We start from the raw sequence: 18,258 nt of genomic DNA, 5'->3' as shown, positions 1-18,258 counted from the left end.
TCCCAAAAGAGTTTATAATGCAATGTTTTGAACACTTCTGTATTGGAAACATCCTTAATGTCAGCCAATTACGTATTTCATTCAGTGAGTCACTACTGTAAACAGAAAAATATATGGTTTGTCCTTAAATATTATATAATTAATGCCGATTCTTCCTCGATCCCTTAAAATAACACACGGCTCAATTCTTTCCCGATGCCAAACTAGAACTAGAATTCTTAGAGGAAAAAAAGAGAGAATGAAAAAGAAAGAATCCTCAATGGAATTTTCATTTAGATCATATTTAAAGACCCACTTTCAATTTCTCCTTCAATTTCTCCAAATACGTCAATTCTCTTTCCAATAAAACTTTAGGTGAATATTTTAAAATCTGTTTTTACTCTAAGTGCTGTAAATGGTCACACGAGCATAGTGGGGGGGTGGGGAGGAGTTCTGATTTTTAAGGCATACTTATTAGCCCATCATGGGCCTAATGACATATGATGTCTATGTAGGACAATCATTGAAATCACAGGTTATATACATGTGTTGAAATTAGAATATGTGTTTTTTCATAGGATTAAATGTGAGTAGTATCGATTATGGTAGGTCAGTTTCCCAATAACTGTTCAATTTAGAGACATGAGTTGTGATCCATGTCTTGCTGGAAAATGGGTAGCTGGGAGACCATCTTTGAACAATTTTTCCTGTCTCATCATGAAATGCTTTCATAGGTTGATATTGGCTTTGTGTTTAGAACTTTTCTTAAACATTTTGCAAATGACTCTCTAAACATTTTTCTTCCTCTGGGATATTGATGGACTGAACAAAATTCATGTTTTTTGCTTGAATTGTTAAGCAAGCTATTGAGAGATATTGGAACCCCATCTACGTATGGTTTTTTTCAAGGTGAATTGAATGATATATCCTGCTTTCCATATTTTCTCCAAATACAAAACAAAACCAGAACAAAAACTTTTGAAACTTTCGATCTTTAAATCTTCTTTCAAACAATCCACACATATACACGAGTGTCCAAAACAAGACGGGTAATATCAGTGCCAGCACTATGTCACACAGCAACTTCCTCATCTTCTTCAACAGTTTGTAAATAATTTTCTATTTCACCAAAAGTTACAAAAGTTTCCACAGTTTCCCTTAGCAAGCTGAAGCTTACTCTTCATTTTGTCAATGTGCATAAAAGCTGCTTCGAGCATAGCATGGCATAAGCTATTTTGTAAGCAATAAATGGTTTGAGTCATCTATTTTGTCCTGAAATGCTATCTGTAGTTAACTGCATTGCTTATAAATGGTCATAGTAAATTCAGCATGAAAGAGAATATTACAGAAAAGACAGCAGCAGAAGCATTAGCATTATCTAATATTTATATATGTTATCAACATAACACAGCAGTAAAAGGTTTAAATGCATATCAATGGGTACCATGTCTAAAAATTACTATAGTACCTATTTAGTGTACTGGATATTTTTCTTAAGGAGTGCTTGCTGTATCTAGAACAGCATACTATGTGATTTAGTACAGTTAATTCTTATTGATTAAATGTTTTTATGTACTGAAGGAAGTGAAAGGAGACAGATTTTTTTTTTTTTTGCTTCATTGTGATCCCAGATTTAACATTTAAATGAAGGTCTTAAAGGACCATGAAAAATACCATTATTTAACTGAAATGCGCTTCAAAATATTTAAATGACACTATGATTTGTATCTAAACAGCAAGGTGGCACCAGATATGTGTACTGCTACTGGCCTGTGACTCAGTTTGGAGCCAGAGTCCAAAATTGTGCCCCTCATTTACAGTCATGATTACTCAGCTTCAGAGAGAATTACCCATTTTATGGTTATCCTCTGTGAGTCATATAGAAAGCAAAACAAAACAAAAAACAGCAAATGCAGTCTCTAAATACCTTTTTACAAGAGGTGCAAAAACAGTCATTTCTAACAATTAAACTGCCTTTTACAGTAGATTTTTTTTTGTACACCTTGCGGAGACTCAGTAATGAAAGGGGAAAATGCCCAAGGCAAAGAGTCTCCGAATGGATATTTACACAACGTGAATTAACTGTACCATAGATACCCAGAGGAAAGGAACATTTTCTATGCTGTTATGAAATCAAATAAACGTGATGTAGCATCATCATACTTAAAACCTGTAGGACCCCCACCCAAGCCTAAGTAAAAAGTAACCCCCAAACCCCCCCGCCCATTCACCCATTATCTTCCTGTTACACAGAATAAATGTTTCGATTACTCCCACCCTCCCTCAAATAAAGTGCGCAGTCCATGGCAGACCATAGAAGGATGCAACAGGAGAAGCCCCTTTTTGTGTATCCTTATTTAAAAATAAAATACAAACAACGAAAATCAAACAAAAATCGAAGAGAATTAGAGATTCTCTGCATCTCGCAGAAGAGGAGGAGAAGCGCGAGGAGGCCCCCGACTGTCCCCCGTGTTAATACACGTAACCTTCGTTGTAGGGGTGAGGGTTGCAGCAGCCCCCGTCAGGCATGTAGGCCATGCTCTCGTCGAAGTGAGACAGCGGCACCGTGTCCTCTTCGTTGACGTGGCGCTCCATGTCGGTCTTGAGCAGCGGGCGCTGATTATCCGGAAAGGCCATGGAGAAGAGGGCTTCGGGGTCACACACAAATTTGTAGACGTATCTCTCTCCAGCCACCTGGGAACACATGGAAGAGAAAACCCATCCTTACGTGGGGTGCTGGATGGCAGCCAGGGTGGCGAGCATTTTGCAAAGACCCAATCACTGTGTGGTATGCCTGAAACTAGTATCATGTGATATGTCAATTATACCTCAATTAAAAGGAAAACACAAAAACAAACAAACAAAAAAACCTTATCTTCACCATCCTTGGATGTGGAAGGACAGGGAAAGAAATGAACAAACACATGGTTTAATACACCAGGAAAGGGTGGATAACAAAAGAAAAAGCAACCAGGCATTAAGAGATATACATAGAAAAAAAATCCTCTTTTTGTGGACTTTGTGGACTAAACTACAGTTCAATGGAGGGAAATGCAAAATGTTGAGCTTGAGTGATAATTTCATTCATTCCACACATACTAGAAAGCTTAGCAGTTTGCTTGTTTTAATATAAATGTAAACTTACATTGTAATTTGAGGGGAAAAAAATCAATGATTTCATGCAGACATCTCACATTGAAATTTCTTTCCCTCTGTTTTAAAAGGTAATATCTATGGTACTTATAAAATAACCAGACCTCTAAAGTGTAGCATCTCCTTCTCAAAATTACATTTCTGAAACTGGAGAAAAACTGAACTTCCAAACCTGAAAAGAAAAATGTATTGTGTTCCTAATAACACTAGACTAGTGATTCACTGATTCGCAGGGTGAAATGTTCTTTCTCTCTCTCTCTCTCTATTTTTTTTTTATTTTGCACTGTATAGTCTCATCTGAAAATAAGAAAAAGATACATAGCCTTATTTAAATGAAATATGGATCAAGAGGGCAGCATTATCCTGGGTACATCACTTTTAAAAATGAAAGCTAGGTGCACTAGACAGAAGTTAAGGATGTGCATAAAGTGTCAAATTGAAGTAAGAGGTGTGAAAAATTGAAAGGCATTTAAAATACACAATGCAAAGAGAGGAAACGAGAAACAGAAACTTGACAGCTACCTGAAATAAAGAAGTAGCAGAACTGGTAGGAAATGACATGTCCCAAGCTTAACTTTTAAAGAGTAATGCTTCCCCAGGAAATTATAAAAAATTGAGTAAAACTAAACAAGTATGTCTCCCGCACCTTCTGCCACTAGCAGACAATGTTGAGCTTCTGAAAATCCTGGAGAGGGTTGGGTGTGGCAGAATACAGGTCTTTGTATTAACTTTGAGAGTAACTTTTTGTGGGTATGTAGAGTTCAGTGATTTTAGGAAGGTGGAAATTACTCGGCACCCCGGCTAGTTGCTACGGGACGTGGGGGATGGTGAGGCCACGGCTTACACGCCCTCTGTGCATGTTTGGGAGAAAAAGAGGCAACTACCAAAGAGCCCCGCTGTCCTGGACTCAGAGTGAGAAGATTTTCTGTCCCCGGATATTTACCGCCCAGGACAAGGAACCGATTTAGAGAATCCAAGTCATACGAAGACCCTTAGGCTTGAAAACAGCCAGTACTTGGTTTCCATGAATTTGGGCATGTTTCATAAACTGCCCTCAGGTCCCCTTTTTTTGTGAAATGGGGGCAGGAATGGCCGCTTGGAGAGCCTGCTGGAGGGTGGACGTGGGTTTCCAGCACAGAGCAGGGCAACCAGTGGAGTCTGCCCTACATTTATTCACGGGAGCCCTCTATGAATAGGAAATTAAGTTCCTAAAGGTGAAATGGTGACATCGCCATAAAAATAAAAATGGGTAATAGCAGAAACAAAGCCAAAGAGACTAAATCCTACGTTCCATTTTTCCCTTTGTTCAAAGCACTCTGAGAAACAACTAAATGGCCTGCGTAACGCAGATCATTTAATAACCTGCTTTGCTGTGTTGAGGGGCTTCTGAGAAGGAGGCCTTTGCTTTAAGCTGTTTGGGCTGTTTGGTCCAACCTGTGGCTACTAGTTATAATTGGAAATAAGTTGATAAACGAGTGTGAGGAATTAAGGTGAACAATATACAATCAAGGTTATAAAATCTCTAAAGGACTCTGCCTTGACTCACCCTTTTATTTTTCCTTTCAGTAAACATATTTAGGGCTAGTACTGCATTTACTGGACTACATTAAATGCCACAGAGTTTAGAACAAGGGCTGATAAGCAACCAAGGGACATAACGTCTTCTATTAGTAATACAGTAACATCTGGAAAATGCTGCACGCTGAGTATACACAAATGCAATGTTGAGATCGGTAAAACATGAATTTCGCAGGACAGATGAATCAGAATTAAACAAGGAGATATCTTTTGAAACTGTGCTGTGAAAGAGATATTTAAATTATGTGTTAACTTTTAAAATTTCAGAAGTAATACAGGGATATTGGAAGAAAATTAAAAATTATGGATTAGGCCAAAAGAAACAATGATCAATGATTATATTATCCATAAATAAAATGTTGAAATGTTTGTATATACTTTTCTAGGCATTTCTAAATTTCGAATAGAAGCATGTACATAGACTGTGTATAAGGTATAATAAACATTACAACCCTGTTGCTTATTTCTTTCACAACTACTGAAATAATCAGGTTTTTTTCAAGTTTGATCCACTTGGGTTTTATTTTACTTTCTAATGTTTCCATTTAATTTTCTTTCACATACACACAATTTTAAGTTTATAAACAAGTGTGGTCACATAAACATTTTCCCCTACACATTAAAACATAAAACTCTACATCATTTTTTTAAGGACTTCATAATTTTCCTATGAATGGCTATACTAGAACTTACTTAACCATTACAACCATACATATGTTATCAAGTAAAGCCAAGAAGGCAAGACATTCTAAAACCAGAAATAATATGAGTGAAGCAATGAGAGTCACAGGTGTGTCAAAGAGTAGCAAGTTGACCAGTTCAACTCCTATAAGGATGAGTAAACATGTACATCTACAAAAATTGTAAAAGCCTTCATATTTGTGCTAGTTATAAGCAGACTTCAACTTCTGCACTTTTCACCATTAAATGACTTATTCTTTCTTCTATGAAACACACCAAAAAGGCTGTGCTGGGCAACATTTTGCTATCCTTTATAAGCTGATAAATAGTTGCTAATAATTTCTTCTGGCAGTGACAGCCTAATAGGGGAAAATGTGAGGAGCCACAGCAGTTTTATGTGTATTTCGCCATCTATGCCATTATTTAATGATTTGATAGCATCTGGCTTATTAATTTATTAAAATAAGAGGTAAACAAGTGGGATATGTGATAATTGGATAAATAAATGGGAACATGGAAGTGGTTATACTCATAATAAGAATCATAAGTTTGAACACTTCTGAGAATATTTAAGACGAGATGTGACATCCTGGAGATACCCCATCAAACACTGTCTAAAAGCTGGAGTATGATTAGATATTTTGTGATACTTTTTAGCTCTCTGTGATGGCTCCCTTTAGTAAGGGACTAATGGTCAAGGCACAGAAGCTAAATAAATATGCCTTGGCTTCAGGGTGTGAGATGCATTCACAGCTATCATTTGTTAAAGATTTTTATTGCACCAGGTACAATGCAAGTGTCTCTAGTACATTATCTCATTTATAATCACAGCAACTTGATGTGTAAGAATACCACTATTTGGTAGTAGAAAAATCTGTTGAAAAAGGTGATCTAGTGAGAAGCTAGCACACAAACCTAAGCCATTATTGCATTTTTCACCACTGGGTAAAACCGCCCAGGGGAACTATTGAGCACCTCCTGTGCCAGCCCACTTAATGTGCCAAATTAGGAAGATGCTGACAACAAGGAAAGGAATGGGGTGTATCTGAAAGGGTTTGGCTGCAAATGGGAGTGGCACATGAGAGAAAGGGACGAATTAAAGATGACTCCAGGATTGAGATGGAGGAGACAAAACAAGCAAGTAGTAACTGGCTATCCATTTTGAAGGTGAGAGTCAGGGAAACAGGAAGCAATTAAGAATCCAGTTCAGCTGTATCTTTTAAGGATCTTGGAAGTTCTAACTTCCGGGCTGGCCAGAGCACTGATTCCTTTTGGTCTAGGAAACTCTGTGATGCCGTTTCCCTCTGTTCTATTAAGTTTCATGGCCCAACTAGTCTAGCTCTTCTTGGCATAACTATGGTGACATAAAAATATGTCATAATATATAACTATGTCCATGTCCCTCCAAATAAGCAAAGGACGCATGATACAACTGTAATGTTCACAGTGCATAAATCCTAAACTTAGTTCACAGATAATTAGGCTGAATATACACACAAGGCTGAAGGATGTAGCAGTAACAAATATCCAAATGTTTTATTTTTATTCATTTATTCATTACCTTCTTCAAAAATTGTGTATTTTGCTTTATGTGCAAATCATTTTATCTCATTCTTTTTTTAAAAAGCTCCTTTGAGATATTAAGAAACACTCATTTTAAATAAAATAAATTTAACTCCATTCTACCAACAAAATAAAATCAAATGTTGTTTTTAATCAATGGTTTAAAGGTGTTAAGCCGTCAAGTTATGAAATCGGCCAAGAAAATGTTTTTCAGAATGAGAACCAGAAATGTTCTGAATGTTTTAAGAATCAGAACAAGGGAAAAGAAGGGAAGAATTCACTTAATATTCAAAATTATACAGCTGTGGAGCATGGAGCAAAGTACCAAGAACTTCTGAGGATACATACTTGCAATAGTAGTACTGAAACAACATTTTTTTTAACCAAATACAGCAAAGTAGGGACTTCGAGAACGTCTACTACTTTGTATATGATATTATTACACATTTGTCTATAATGCCCATGAATTTATAAATAGAAAGGCTTACAATCGCAAAACCAAGAGCTAAGCATATGTTAAAGTGAGCAAAATCCTTGCTTCAGCAATGCAGTGATGTGTGGGTTTTAAAAGATGACATGCAGATGAATGTGCAACATTTCAATGAATTTTAATGCTGTATTAGCTGCTCACCTTTTGCATGATTCCTTTCTCATAATAATAGCGGAGTGAACGGCTAAGTTTATCATAGTTCATAGCTGGCCTGTTTTTCTGAATGCCCCAACGCCGGGCCACCTGCCACCAAAACAGAATTACACCATAGTGTTAAGTATCAACTTCTCATCAGATTTCATAAAAAATTAGTTAATTAATCATTTCCAACCCCTCCAAAACACATCCAAACCAAAGACAGAAGTAAAGAGGCAAAAGCCATCCTGATCTGTATTTCCTGTGTCCTGATTTGCTTTTTAAACCAGGCGTTTAGAGATCAGTCTGAAACATCACAATAGAATTCTTTGTCACTATTGTTTTGGATACAAAATTAAATGGAAATAAGGGAATGTGTTTACAACGGGAATGAACAGGCTGCAATTCACCAAAATGAGGCAAATTTCCCATTCTGAGGTACCCTGGCTGTTTTTCCCTTTTCCCTTTTTTTTCCCCCAGATAAAAACTATAGATCAAGAGCAGCTTAGTAATCTCTTTGTAAAGGTGTTTTTGAGATTTTAATAAACCAGAGGAATAAAGATATCCTGCTGGAGACAAAATGAGAGTGAACAAGTGTCCTAGTGTGTGCAGCAGAGGAAAGAGTAGACAAATTAGTAAGCTGAACTGCAAATAATTTTTATTGCCTGCAGCAGCATCAGAATAAAATTGTAGCCAATACTAAACTGGGAATTAAGCATTCATTTAGAGAATAGTAATTGGATGCTAAAAATAAGAAGGAAGTGAAAAAGGTCACCGTGTATATGAGTGCACAAACAAAAATCTCTAAAGCAGAATGTCTACTTTGTTGTTTGGAGATCAATCTCAGGGCTTTTTATGATGGGGCTCTGGAGGAGCAAGTTCTCTGGCAAACAGAATTCTTCAACAGAGCTTTAGGAAAAGCTCCTTCCTCAATGTGTAGGCATCCCCCACCTCACCGCAACCCTGGGCTAGCTAGCTGCAGCAGTATCCAGAGCAGGGTGGCCTGCTTCTGCAACCCTCTGTTAATGCCACATCCTCATTAATTCCCACTTTTGCTTAATCAGAGCAGAAGCTGCAGCTGCCATGCATACCTAGGCAACCTCAAGAGAGCATTTTCTAATAGGGTCAGTGTTTCCCTTTATGCCCGTGGAATTCCAAGTTGTCTCTGTGTCTCATGTACTAAAATAGACTGCTTTGCAGAGAGATCACTCTGTCTCTATTAGCAATTATCTTTCTCCAGAGTTTGCTTTTTTCACTTTAAAAAACAGTGATCCTTGCTATTCTCTCTCACTAATTTGTATTTGCTGAGTGAAGATACAGTGTAATTCAGTCACATGTATCATCAGTGCACTTTTTTAAGAGCAGGAAGATGTGATGTCACAGGGATCTAACTGTGTATCCAAGCAGACAGTCACAGTGGCAGGTATATCTTAATGTTCCAAAAATAAACTTCATTTTAATGTAAATGTTCTGAGCAACAGTGAAACGGGAGGGTGGCAGTCAGAAGTGAAAACAATCCTTTCTACATAAATGTCTTTTACAAAGCTAACAATGGACATCAGTAAATCTTTAAGAGACATGACAACTGAACAGCATGCAAACCCAGAGGGACATGGGAATGGATGATCAATAGCTCCTGAAATCGAACAACAATTTCTGAACACTTATTCATTTATAAATGATTCTTTTCTAGAAATTCACCAGGAGGCACCTAGAAAGTAAAATACTTTAACAAACTTTAAGACAACACAGTGGAAGTCTCTGGGGAGAGGAAGATGATTTTTTTTTAACACCATAAACAGAATTTGACTTTTACGATGCCAGTTAATTCTCAGCAGTGTGGGTACTAGTAAACATTTTAGAGCAATCAAATTTATTCTTAAGAGCTGTTTGAATGTCACATTCATCATAAAGTTGAGGGAAATGGGACATACCAATAAGCCTAGGAGATGCAGACAAGTTATGCAAGATGAGTGAATACGATCTAGAAAACTGCAGTATGGCACCAGGCCTACAGTTAACAATACTGGATGTACACTAAAAATTTGGTAAGAAGACAGATCCCATGTTGTGTTCCTACCACAATAAATTTTTTTAAGACGACTGAAAATTAAAATTAACAGACAACGTAAATAATTTCTAGGATACCTACCGACAAACTAAGAAAGTCCATTCAGCCCTCACATATGAACACCCACCAATCACCACTATAAGCCAAGGTACCATGCTCAACACGGAGCAGGTACAATGGTGGCATAACTTTCAGTGACTTCGTTACAACACTCTTTCAAATGAAAACTTCACTGTTAGTAAGGAGAGTGAAAAGATCAAGGCTGTATAGAATTTACTGTTATTGTCAAATAAATTACATAGGAGAATGTAATAGTTCAAGTATTATTCAATTTGTTTTTTAAAATCATGCTTGAAGATGCAAGAGCAAACCTGGAAACCACATTCGGGGCCTGGCTATCACACATCTTGATAACTCTTCTAGCTCAAGCTTGAACATTACCCAAAGACTTCTGCTCTAGGTCCTGCAGATACTTTGTTATGTTAATAGCTGTTCCTTGAAATAATTCCCTAGGCTCTATGATTAATTCAAAATAACATCTCTGTATGTTCATATATATCTGAAAAACTGTGCTCCACACTGGAATTTGACACAGCATTGTAAAATGACTAAAACTCAATTTAAAAAAATGTAAAAATAAATACATAAATAACATCTTATTATCTCAAATATCTCCAAAAAGAGAGATATTAGAGATTATACGCTTGCTAAAGTTAGCCAAACACACTGAGCAGATCATCAGCGTAAGACTGCAGTCTCACTCAATACCGTTTTAAGCTGCAAGATGATATATAAAGAAGTTGAACCAATGAGTAATTCCAACAAGGATGGCTTCAGAGCCACCTTTCATGAGCTGTGCTGTCACAGATTCCCAAAGAACTGCTGGGGAGTCGAAAGAAATGGGTGACCATGGGCCATAGGCGAAAGAAATTTCACAAACACTTCCCAAAGAAGAAATTTAAACATAAACAGCACAGTCACTGCCTGATGGAAGCAACTGTAACAGTGAGCGAGGTAACAATCAGAAATGGAATGTTTCATTTTGAACAAAGGGACTTAGGAGACATTTAGTGCTTATTGCACAATCTCCAGGGACTTGGTTACTATTTGGAAATGGTCTGCTGACTCTGAATTACCCAGCCCTTCTTTCCTTTATGAGTTGACTACAGAAGAGGTGTGTAAGTCTTGGTTTGTTGTATGGAACAGATGTAACTGTATTCCTTCCCGGCATTAAAAAAAGAAATCACAGAAATTCACAATTTGATGCAACTTAATGGTCCTCTGGTCAAGTCTTCTATTCTATTTGTTCAAACTTGACCATCTTAAAAATCAACCATTGCTACATAACAAACTTAATCACTTGCATAAGAAGATTTACACTTCTGAGTAGATGCATAATCACATTATTCAGAAATTTCCCCCATCTTAATAAATGGCAGAAATTTTAAAATTCTCCTTCTGCTTACCTTATTTTAATCACAGATGGAGGGCGGTAACTGTCTGATACAAACTCCTGTTGAATGTACTCAGTTCTAGCATGAACCAACTCTTGCAGCGATTAACAGCTTTCATGAGGTGAAGAGCTTACATCCGCATCCGTTAAAGGGCTTTCAAATTACGTCACGTCAAGTGTTTCTAGTCTCGATTTTTAGTACTTCACTTTTTGCGGCTCTTTCACTTACATTAGTTAAGTATGTCTACATAAAAATGAATTTCCTTTGACAGCCAAATTAAATTTTAGACGCATACTTTAAAATGGATACTTTCCAATTCTGATAGTGAGCTCTCTGCGCATGCGTGCCTGGTGCGGCGTAAGGGAGATGCAAAAATACCCTCTCGTGCTACCAGGTTATTGACATAACCCGGAGTAGACTTAACTGTGTTAACTAGCGCCTCTTATTTCATACTTTATTTAATACATATTTGAGTCATATAATCTCTTAAATCTTAATGAGTAATATCACCTTATCTCCTGGATATCAAATTATGGCTTGTTACCCGATTATGATTGACTACGTAGTTTCATATAACAGAAAATTTAGGACGCACAGGCCCATTAGCCTGGGATGCCAATGTCTGGTCTATATGAAACTCATCACTTTGGGTTAAAAAATAGCTGGAAATCTGGCTGAATCGTTCAACTTTTCTGAGATGTTTAGACCCTATAGCCAAGAGGATCAGTCATAGGCACGTTAGTTGAAAGTCCTCCATTGCTTCCTTAGCTAATGTAGACTAAAGTCAGTTTTAATAGTAGCAGAGAAAGCATCTTTAATAAGACGCAAACATTTCATATGAAAGACACCTTTCTCTGGAGGTCCAAAAAGCTATTTGGTAGGTTATGCTGTAATAAGAATAGGAGGCTTAAGCTGAAACTAGTCCTGGAAAGAATAAAACTTAAACTGAGAAGTTCTTCAGGAAAGTACTCCATTGGTAGGTGCCACGGGGACAGGTTGGAGCGGGTAAGGCAGCTGAACGTTTAGTTGAAAGGTGTTTGTTCCATTTACCCATATTATCTCTATCTAGAGTCCTCTCATTTTGGTAATTTCTTAGGTATTATGGTGACATTTTAAATTTAACTCCTACCCTCCAGTGCAGCGTGCATAGGTATCCTGGTGACATTGAAACAGACGGCACCAATAATCAAAGGGAAGCAATGTTCCTACAGGTCTGAGTCTCCTAAAAAATACTCGAGTGAGGATTGTCCACTGTGACCCTTGTGTGCATTTATCCCCCACAGCTGTGTTTCTTACACATGACTTTGATCTCTAAATGATCCTCTCTAGTCCCCTCCACAAAAATCAAGATTATCCAAATAATAACTGCTAACCAAAACTTGAGCTGTGACAGATCACCCTCTCTTCCTCAAAGACCATCAAACATCCCCAACCTAACAGCATCTCAAGAGACTTCCCAAGCCCTGCATTCTCAAATAAAGGATTATGCTAGTGATGTTCTGGTTGATTTTCTTCAATAAATTCTATAGGATGGTATTCAACTGGAATAAGCCTGCAACATGTTCAGTTCTTATTTGGAATGTATGCATGCTTTTTTGGGGGGGGGGCTTACTTTTTAATTCAAAAGGTCTCCTGAAAGTTTTAAAATTAAAAACTATATTTTGGGCATATGAATCAAATATATGTTTCTATTATAACATATCTGATTTTCCTACCGAAAATCTACTAAACCTACCTCTTCAGGCTCAATCAGTTTAAACTCCATGCCTCTCCCAGTCCAGGCAATGAAATGAGAATTTGAAGGGTCATCCAGAAGAGCCACCAAAAACTGCCAGAGCTGAAGTGATCCCCGCCGCTGGTATGTGGGTCCTTCCCGGTACATTCCTGGCTCTTGTTTGATGTCTCCTAAATTAAAAAATTTTTAATTTTCTATTATTAGCCATATTATGACACTCACATAAAATTTACATGAAACCAATCACTAAAATGGTTAAACCACACCACTTTAAGGGTTTCTATGAAATACAATGTTACCATTAAATAGGAATTGAAAATAGTTAAAAAGTTAAATACAAGTCAGGAATCTACAAACTTATGGACAACTATATACAACATATAATGGTCAATATAAATACACACAAGTGCGAAATAAATCCATAGATGTCACTGACTTACAAAGCCTTTGTATAAATTCTTTATCATTAGACACTCTTAAAAACTACAGTATCTAATCATACTTTTCTGCTTCATTGTTAATGCCATTACTCACTGCTCTAAGCAACATTGCAGAGGGAGTAATCAGGTTTAAGCTCTGGGCATTTTATTTGCACAAATTAAATTCTGCAAATTATAATTTGTAAATACGTCACTGACCTGCACATGACAAACTACTGAAAATTGTAATGCAAATATTTCAAAGCAAATTTAATAGCATCTTAAACTCTCAGTTAAGTAATCTGCACGTTATACAAATTAGGAAAATGTCAATGGCAATTCAGGGCATACTGGATCACCAACATACCATCTTTCTTCCACACCTTTACACAGGCACTATCTCTTTCTCAATTGGCAGCAAATGAAAATTTTTATCATTTTTATCTCTTGTTTGTATTTCACTCACTTGAATTTAGCTTGTTATTCTTCTTCTAAAAGTCCGGTAAAAATGTATGCACACACAAAAACATTTATACACCAGAGCTTTCAGTATATCTATATTTTTAAACAAGAAAGGTTTGTTTGGGTTACATTTACTTGCTAGTCATATGAAGTGTAAAAATCTATTAAATAGATTACAGCAGTAAAGGTGTTCATCTCCAATTGTTTGGTATAAATTTGGCCAGATATCTTGATTTCACAAACAAACAAATTAAAAGAAAACACACACACAAAAACACAACTCAAAAAAAAAAAAAACCCCCCAAAAAAAACCCAAAACACAACTCAGTTTCATACTACTGATTACTTACTTCTATCTCCAGCAATCTATCTCAAAAATATGTGGAACTGGTCACATTGGGGATTGAATGTCTGGGGCCCGACAAGCATATCATTGTTAATGCATGAATTTCTCTCCTCCACTAAAGAAACGATTCAGACAATATATTTAAGCTGATCTAGTCAACACTAAGTATGAATTATAAAACAGAAGAAAATCTCAAGCTTTTTAAAACTTTCCTCCGGTCAGGAAACAGAAATTCACCTCTCAAAATACTTGCAGAAAGAACAGCACTTTAAAACCCTAAACCAAAATGAAATTATTCACTCAATAGCTGCTAAAAAATCATTATGTTGTTCTGGTCTAAGTTATATAATATAGAAATTTCTCTTCATATTGATTTCAGTGACAGTTTTATTTATCTCAGTATTTCCTTCTGAGATTTACAGATTTTCATGGGGGTAACTGAGCAATTATTCAGAACGAGTGAAACACTGTCACATTTTCTAATCTCTGGATTGCTTCTGCCTGTAAATGTGATTGATCCTACTGGCCGTGTGCAATGAAACAATAACCTTTTGTTTTTCTTTCTTCATGTTCTCTAGTCCTTATAAAATATAAGCCCAATATTATCTTCCAAAAATATTTTCTTAGTATAAAATTGAGGAGTATTTAAAAGTCAAAGGGAAAAAAACAATTAAGACAGTTTCCCCAAACATTAGTGTAACTTTGACTCTACCCTATTAGATCAAATCATAATCCTGTCTACAGTGTTGAGTTATTTTTCTTCCTTATATGCCCATACCGATCATTACATTTCTTAAAATGTTAAACTCACTAAGAATGAAAGAAAGTGATTAAGGTCATTCCCCAAAGTAGACTTTATGCTTTATCTCAAGAGAAAAAAGCTGGATTTTAAGAACTCTGATGCTCTGCTGAGGGTACAAAGTAAAGTAAACGCAGGTCATACCTTTGAATCTCAAAGGTTTAAACTAACGTCTGTTAGAGAATAAGGCTGAGGAAGTGATCCTTACCATGACTGTGGTGGGGGTTTCACTGGTGTATACACCTATCAAAATTCATCACATTATACACCTGAAATATGTGTAGTTTACTCTACAGGAATCATACCACAATAAAGGTATTAAAAAACAAAACAAAACAAACAAAAACAGCCCCGTGAACTTAGCAAGAATTTAGCAATTTAAAGGGAGGCGAAGGAAACAGATCTTCCCAAGACGTCCCACCCCTTCTAAGAAGTGTAAGCAGCAAAAGCCTCGGGAACACAGTAGTCTTCAAGCCACTAATTAGAGACTGAGAAGCAATCTGCGCATGCACTTCGCTGTTTAAATAATGGCAATTAAAAACTCCTGAGAGCTACCGAGTCATTACAGGCATGATCCCCAAAGTTCGTGCAATCAGCTAATCAGAGGGCCCCTGCTCGTTTCCTGTGAAACAATCAGAGCAGGAAATCTGGAGACCACGCCGAAGAACCACCAAGTCAATTAGCTGTTCACTTTTTTCCCAAGCCTCCTCGGAGATGCGGACTCCGCCACTTTTGTCAAGAAAAGAAGATTCTATCCAACTTGACACTCCTTTCTAACAGGGTGGGGGTGGTGGTGGATATTTTCATTTCCAGTGCCACAGCGATGGATATGAAAAAGGCAATGCTTTCCTAACTCCATTTTAAGCAATTACAAAGTAATGTCACATTAGTGATGAACATCTTCCCAGGGAAAGACCAGAAAAGGAGGACTCAACCACCACTAACTGAATGGGCAGCTATGTTGTTCCCGTGTTCCATAATGCATCTTTTCACGAACAATAAAAGGAAAAGAGCCTGCATTAGTCATCTGGGCATCCACAGTAGCATGCTTTCTGCTCTGCTTTGTTAATTATGGGATCAGCTTTCAATAAATCTCCAACGACAAGCTGCATGTGCTCAGCAGGGCGATGGAAAGGGCCTTCTCACTCTACATAAAGCTCAGGGAGAAGGAGACTGTGTATATCTCTAAAAATGGGATCTCTCATAGGACGAAAGAAAAAAGCTTCTTAATGGGCGAAGGAAAGGGAATTTATAAGAGGTAAAGTTCAGCAAGACTTGAGTGCATGCTAAGTGATGTGCATACAAATCTTCCAGTAGTGATGCAGACTGTTTTCAAGAGAGGAGAGGGTGAGTTCTCTATGCCCTCTGACAAACATCACAACTTGATACACAATGAAAAACCTACCGTCGAATTTCTCTGGGACAACACAAGTGTCATCATAAAACTGCCTGGGACCCTTTTCAAACATGCAGCCTGTGGGGAGAAATGGGAGACATTTATTCATGACAGAAATAAAGCTCACAAACAATTCAAAATATAACCATTAACACAAAAATGGAGATAGAAAAGGACTCCTCCACTTTTCAGCTCCGTGACCTTGGATACATTATTTAACCTTCGTGCCTCAGTTTCCTAATCTATAAAATGGGAATGTTAATAAACCACCTACCTTATAGGGTTGTTGTAAGGATTAAATGGATGGATACATGCAACTTTAGAAGAGTGCCTAGCAGAGCAATGGAAGAGAGTCAGCTATTTCTCTTATTATTAACCCAAGCATAGAGCTCATGGCAAACGTGGGATTTATAACGTATCATCTTTTCCATTTTCTTCCAAGTTTCATGATTCAGTCAGATGAGAGGGAAATCAGACTGAATTACTGACATTTACTTTGCATTACTACCCTGAAGAAGTGAAACAGGTAAGGATTACCTCCTCACTTCCTTGCAGAAATATTTAGCTAGGTTAACCATCTCATGTTTTCACCTTCAATAACCCAGGCATTAAAAAAAAAACAAAACCTTCCTTTTCCACTATATCATAACTAAGTCCCCAGAAAAAATGCAAAATAAGCTGACAATTTTTCACAACATTTTCTGCCCCAAATATCCTTGAGTGGGAGACCTTTGTTTAATTATTGTTATCTTTAATCACCAGGCAGAAATTTCCCGTGGATTAGTCACAGTTTTATTTCTCAAATGTATTGGTCTCTGCGATAGGTACATAATATTAACAACAGCAACAAGAATTACATTGCATGTGTGCAGAATTTTTGGTCTCAAATATTCTGGACTTATTATCTTATTTTTCTATCCTTTAAACACAGGGAGTTACTTCTATTAATGTCCTTCACAGAAAACAACCAATGCTAGACTCAACCTAAAAGGACGGATTTAAGTCATTTCACCGAAGATACATAGTGTTTACATCAAGGACCACGACCATAATCCCAGAAATACTTTAATGGGGATTCTATCCAGATAACATCATTTGTATCCATTACTTTGCAGGTATCATGTCCATTAGAACAAAACTTTCCCACCATGGTTACCAAAACACACCCATAACAAAAACTTTTTCTGTAGGACTCTTCTGTGAAAGTCCACTCTTAACAATTACTTGTCCCAAAATGTAAAATCCAGGATGTTTAAAGGTGAGTGTATTTAAATCTACTGTGTTTTATTTCAAAACAATGCCTTAGGTCTCTGAAGCAAAACTGAAAATTCCTCGAAGATACATTTCAGCAGAGAGCAGTAAGGTGGGTGATCTATAAAGCACATGTTCCACTTGAAAAGGATGTGGTTGTTGGCAAGACAGAACAGAGAAATCCACTTTTCAGTTGTTTATATGCATATGACTCATGTTAACAACCAAATACAAGCTATCAAGACCTGAAAAATCTTCCTTTAACTTTACGAAGACAAATTTTAAAATAACGGTTTAGTGGACATAGTGATTTTTCCCATGAATATCATGATTATGTGACAGCATCCATAGGATTTCTGATTGTGTGGACAGGTATTTACGAGCGTGTCAATAATGGAAAACTTAACTTCTGTTCTGCTGGGATGAGCCAGGAAGCCTTCTTGCCTCATATAAATGGAGTGGCAGCTAGGCACTTCTGAAAGAAGAAACAACATTAGTCAAAGAGAATTCTGGAGCTGAAGAGAATGCTGTTATCAGTGGACGCAGCGCAGACAGGAAAGTAACAGAAACTGACACGAGTCTCCAGGAGGGGAAGCTGTCAACACATAGTTAACATTTCAGGCAGGAACCACACAAGAAACGTAAGGAGGAGAAATCAATCATGGTGAACACTGATTATCGTGAACAGGCATGTGAATTCAGGGTTTTACCCACATCAACCTTACGAAAGTTGGCTGGAGCAGTAA

General features: G+C 37.1%; 1 protein-coding gene across 7 annotated transcripts in view; it reads right to left on the bottom strand.

The window, feature by feature from the left end:
• Positions 1-2,295: 2,295 nt before the first annotated feature.
• The window catches only part of ETV1 (ETS variant transcription factor 1), an 87,245-nt gene continuing 71,282 nt past the window's right edge, over positions 2,296-18,258 (bottom strand). For all 7 annotated transcript variants that reach the window (XM_072964910.1, XM_072964916.1, XM_072964912.1 and 4 more), the window contains 5 exons: positions 17,921-17,987; positions 16,271-16,341; positions 12,840-13,009; positions 7,586-7,687; positions 2,296-2,673 (listed from right to left, as the gene is read on the bottom strand). In XM_072964910.1, the coding sequence (XP_072821011.1) occupies positions 2,452-2,673; positions 7,586-7,687; positions 12,840-13,009; positions 16,271-16,341; positions 17,921-17,987 (632 nt within the window). In that variant the 3' untranslated portion in view covers positions 2,296-2,451. The remainder of the gene's footprint in view (positions 2,674-7,585; positions 7,688-12,839; positions 13,010-16,270; positions 16,342-17,920; positions 17,988-18,258) is intronic.

The sequence above is a fragment of the Vicugna pacos genome, chromosome 7 (assembly GCF_048564905.1).
Source record: "Vicugna pacos chromosome 7, VicPac4, whole genome shotgun sequence".
In the NCBI taxonomy this organism is placed as follows: domain Eukaryota; kingdom Metazoa; phylum Chordata; class Mammalia; order Artiodactyla; family Camelidae; genus Vicugna; species Vicugna pacos.
The sequence above is the reverse complement of the archived record's forward strand: the minus strand, read 5'-3'. Positions and strand labels throughout refer to the sequence as shown.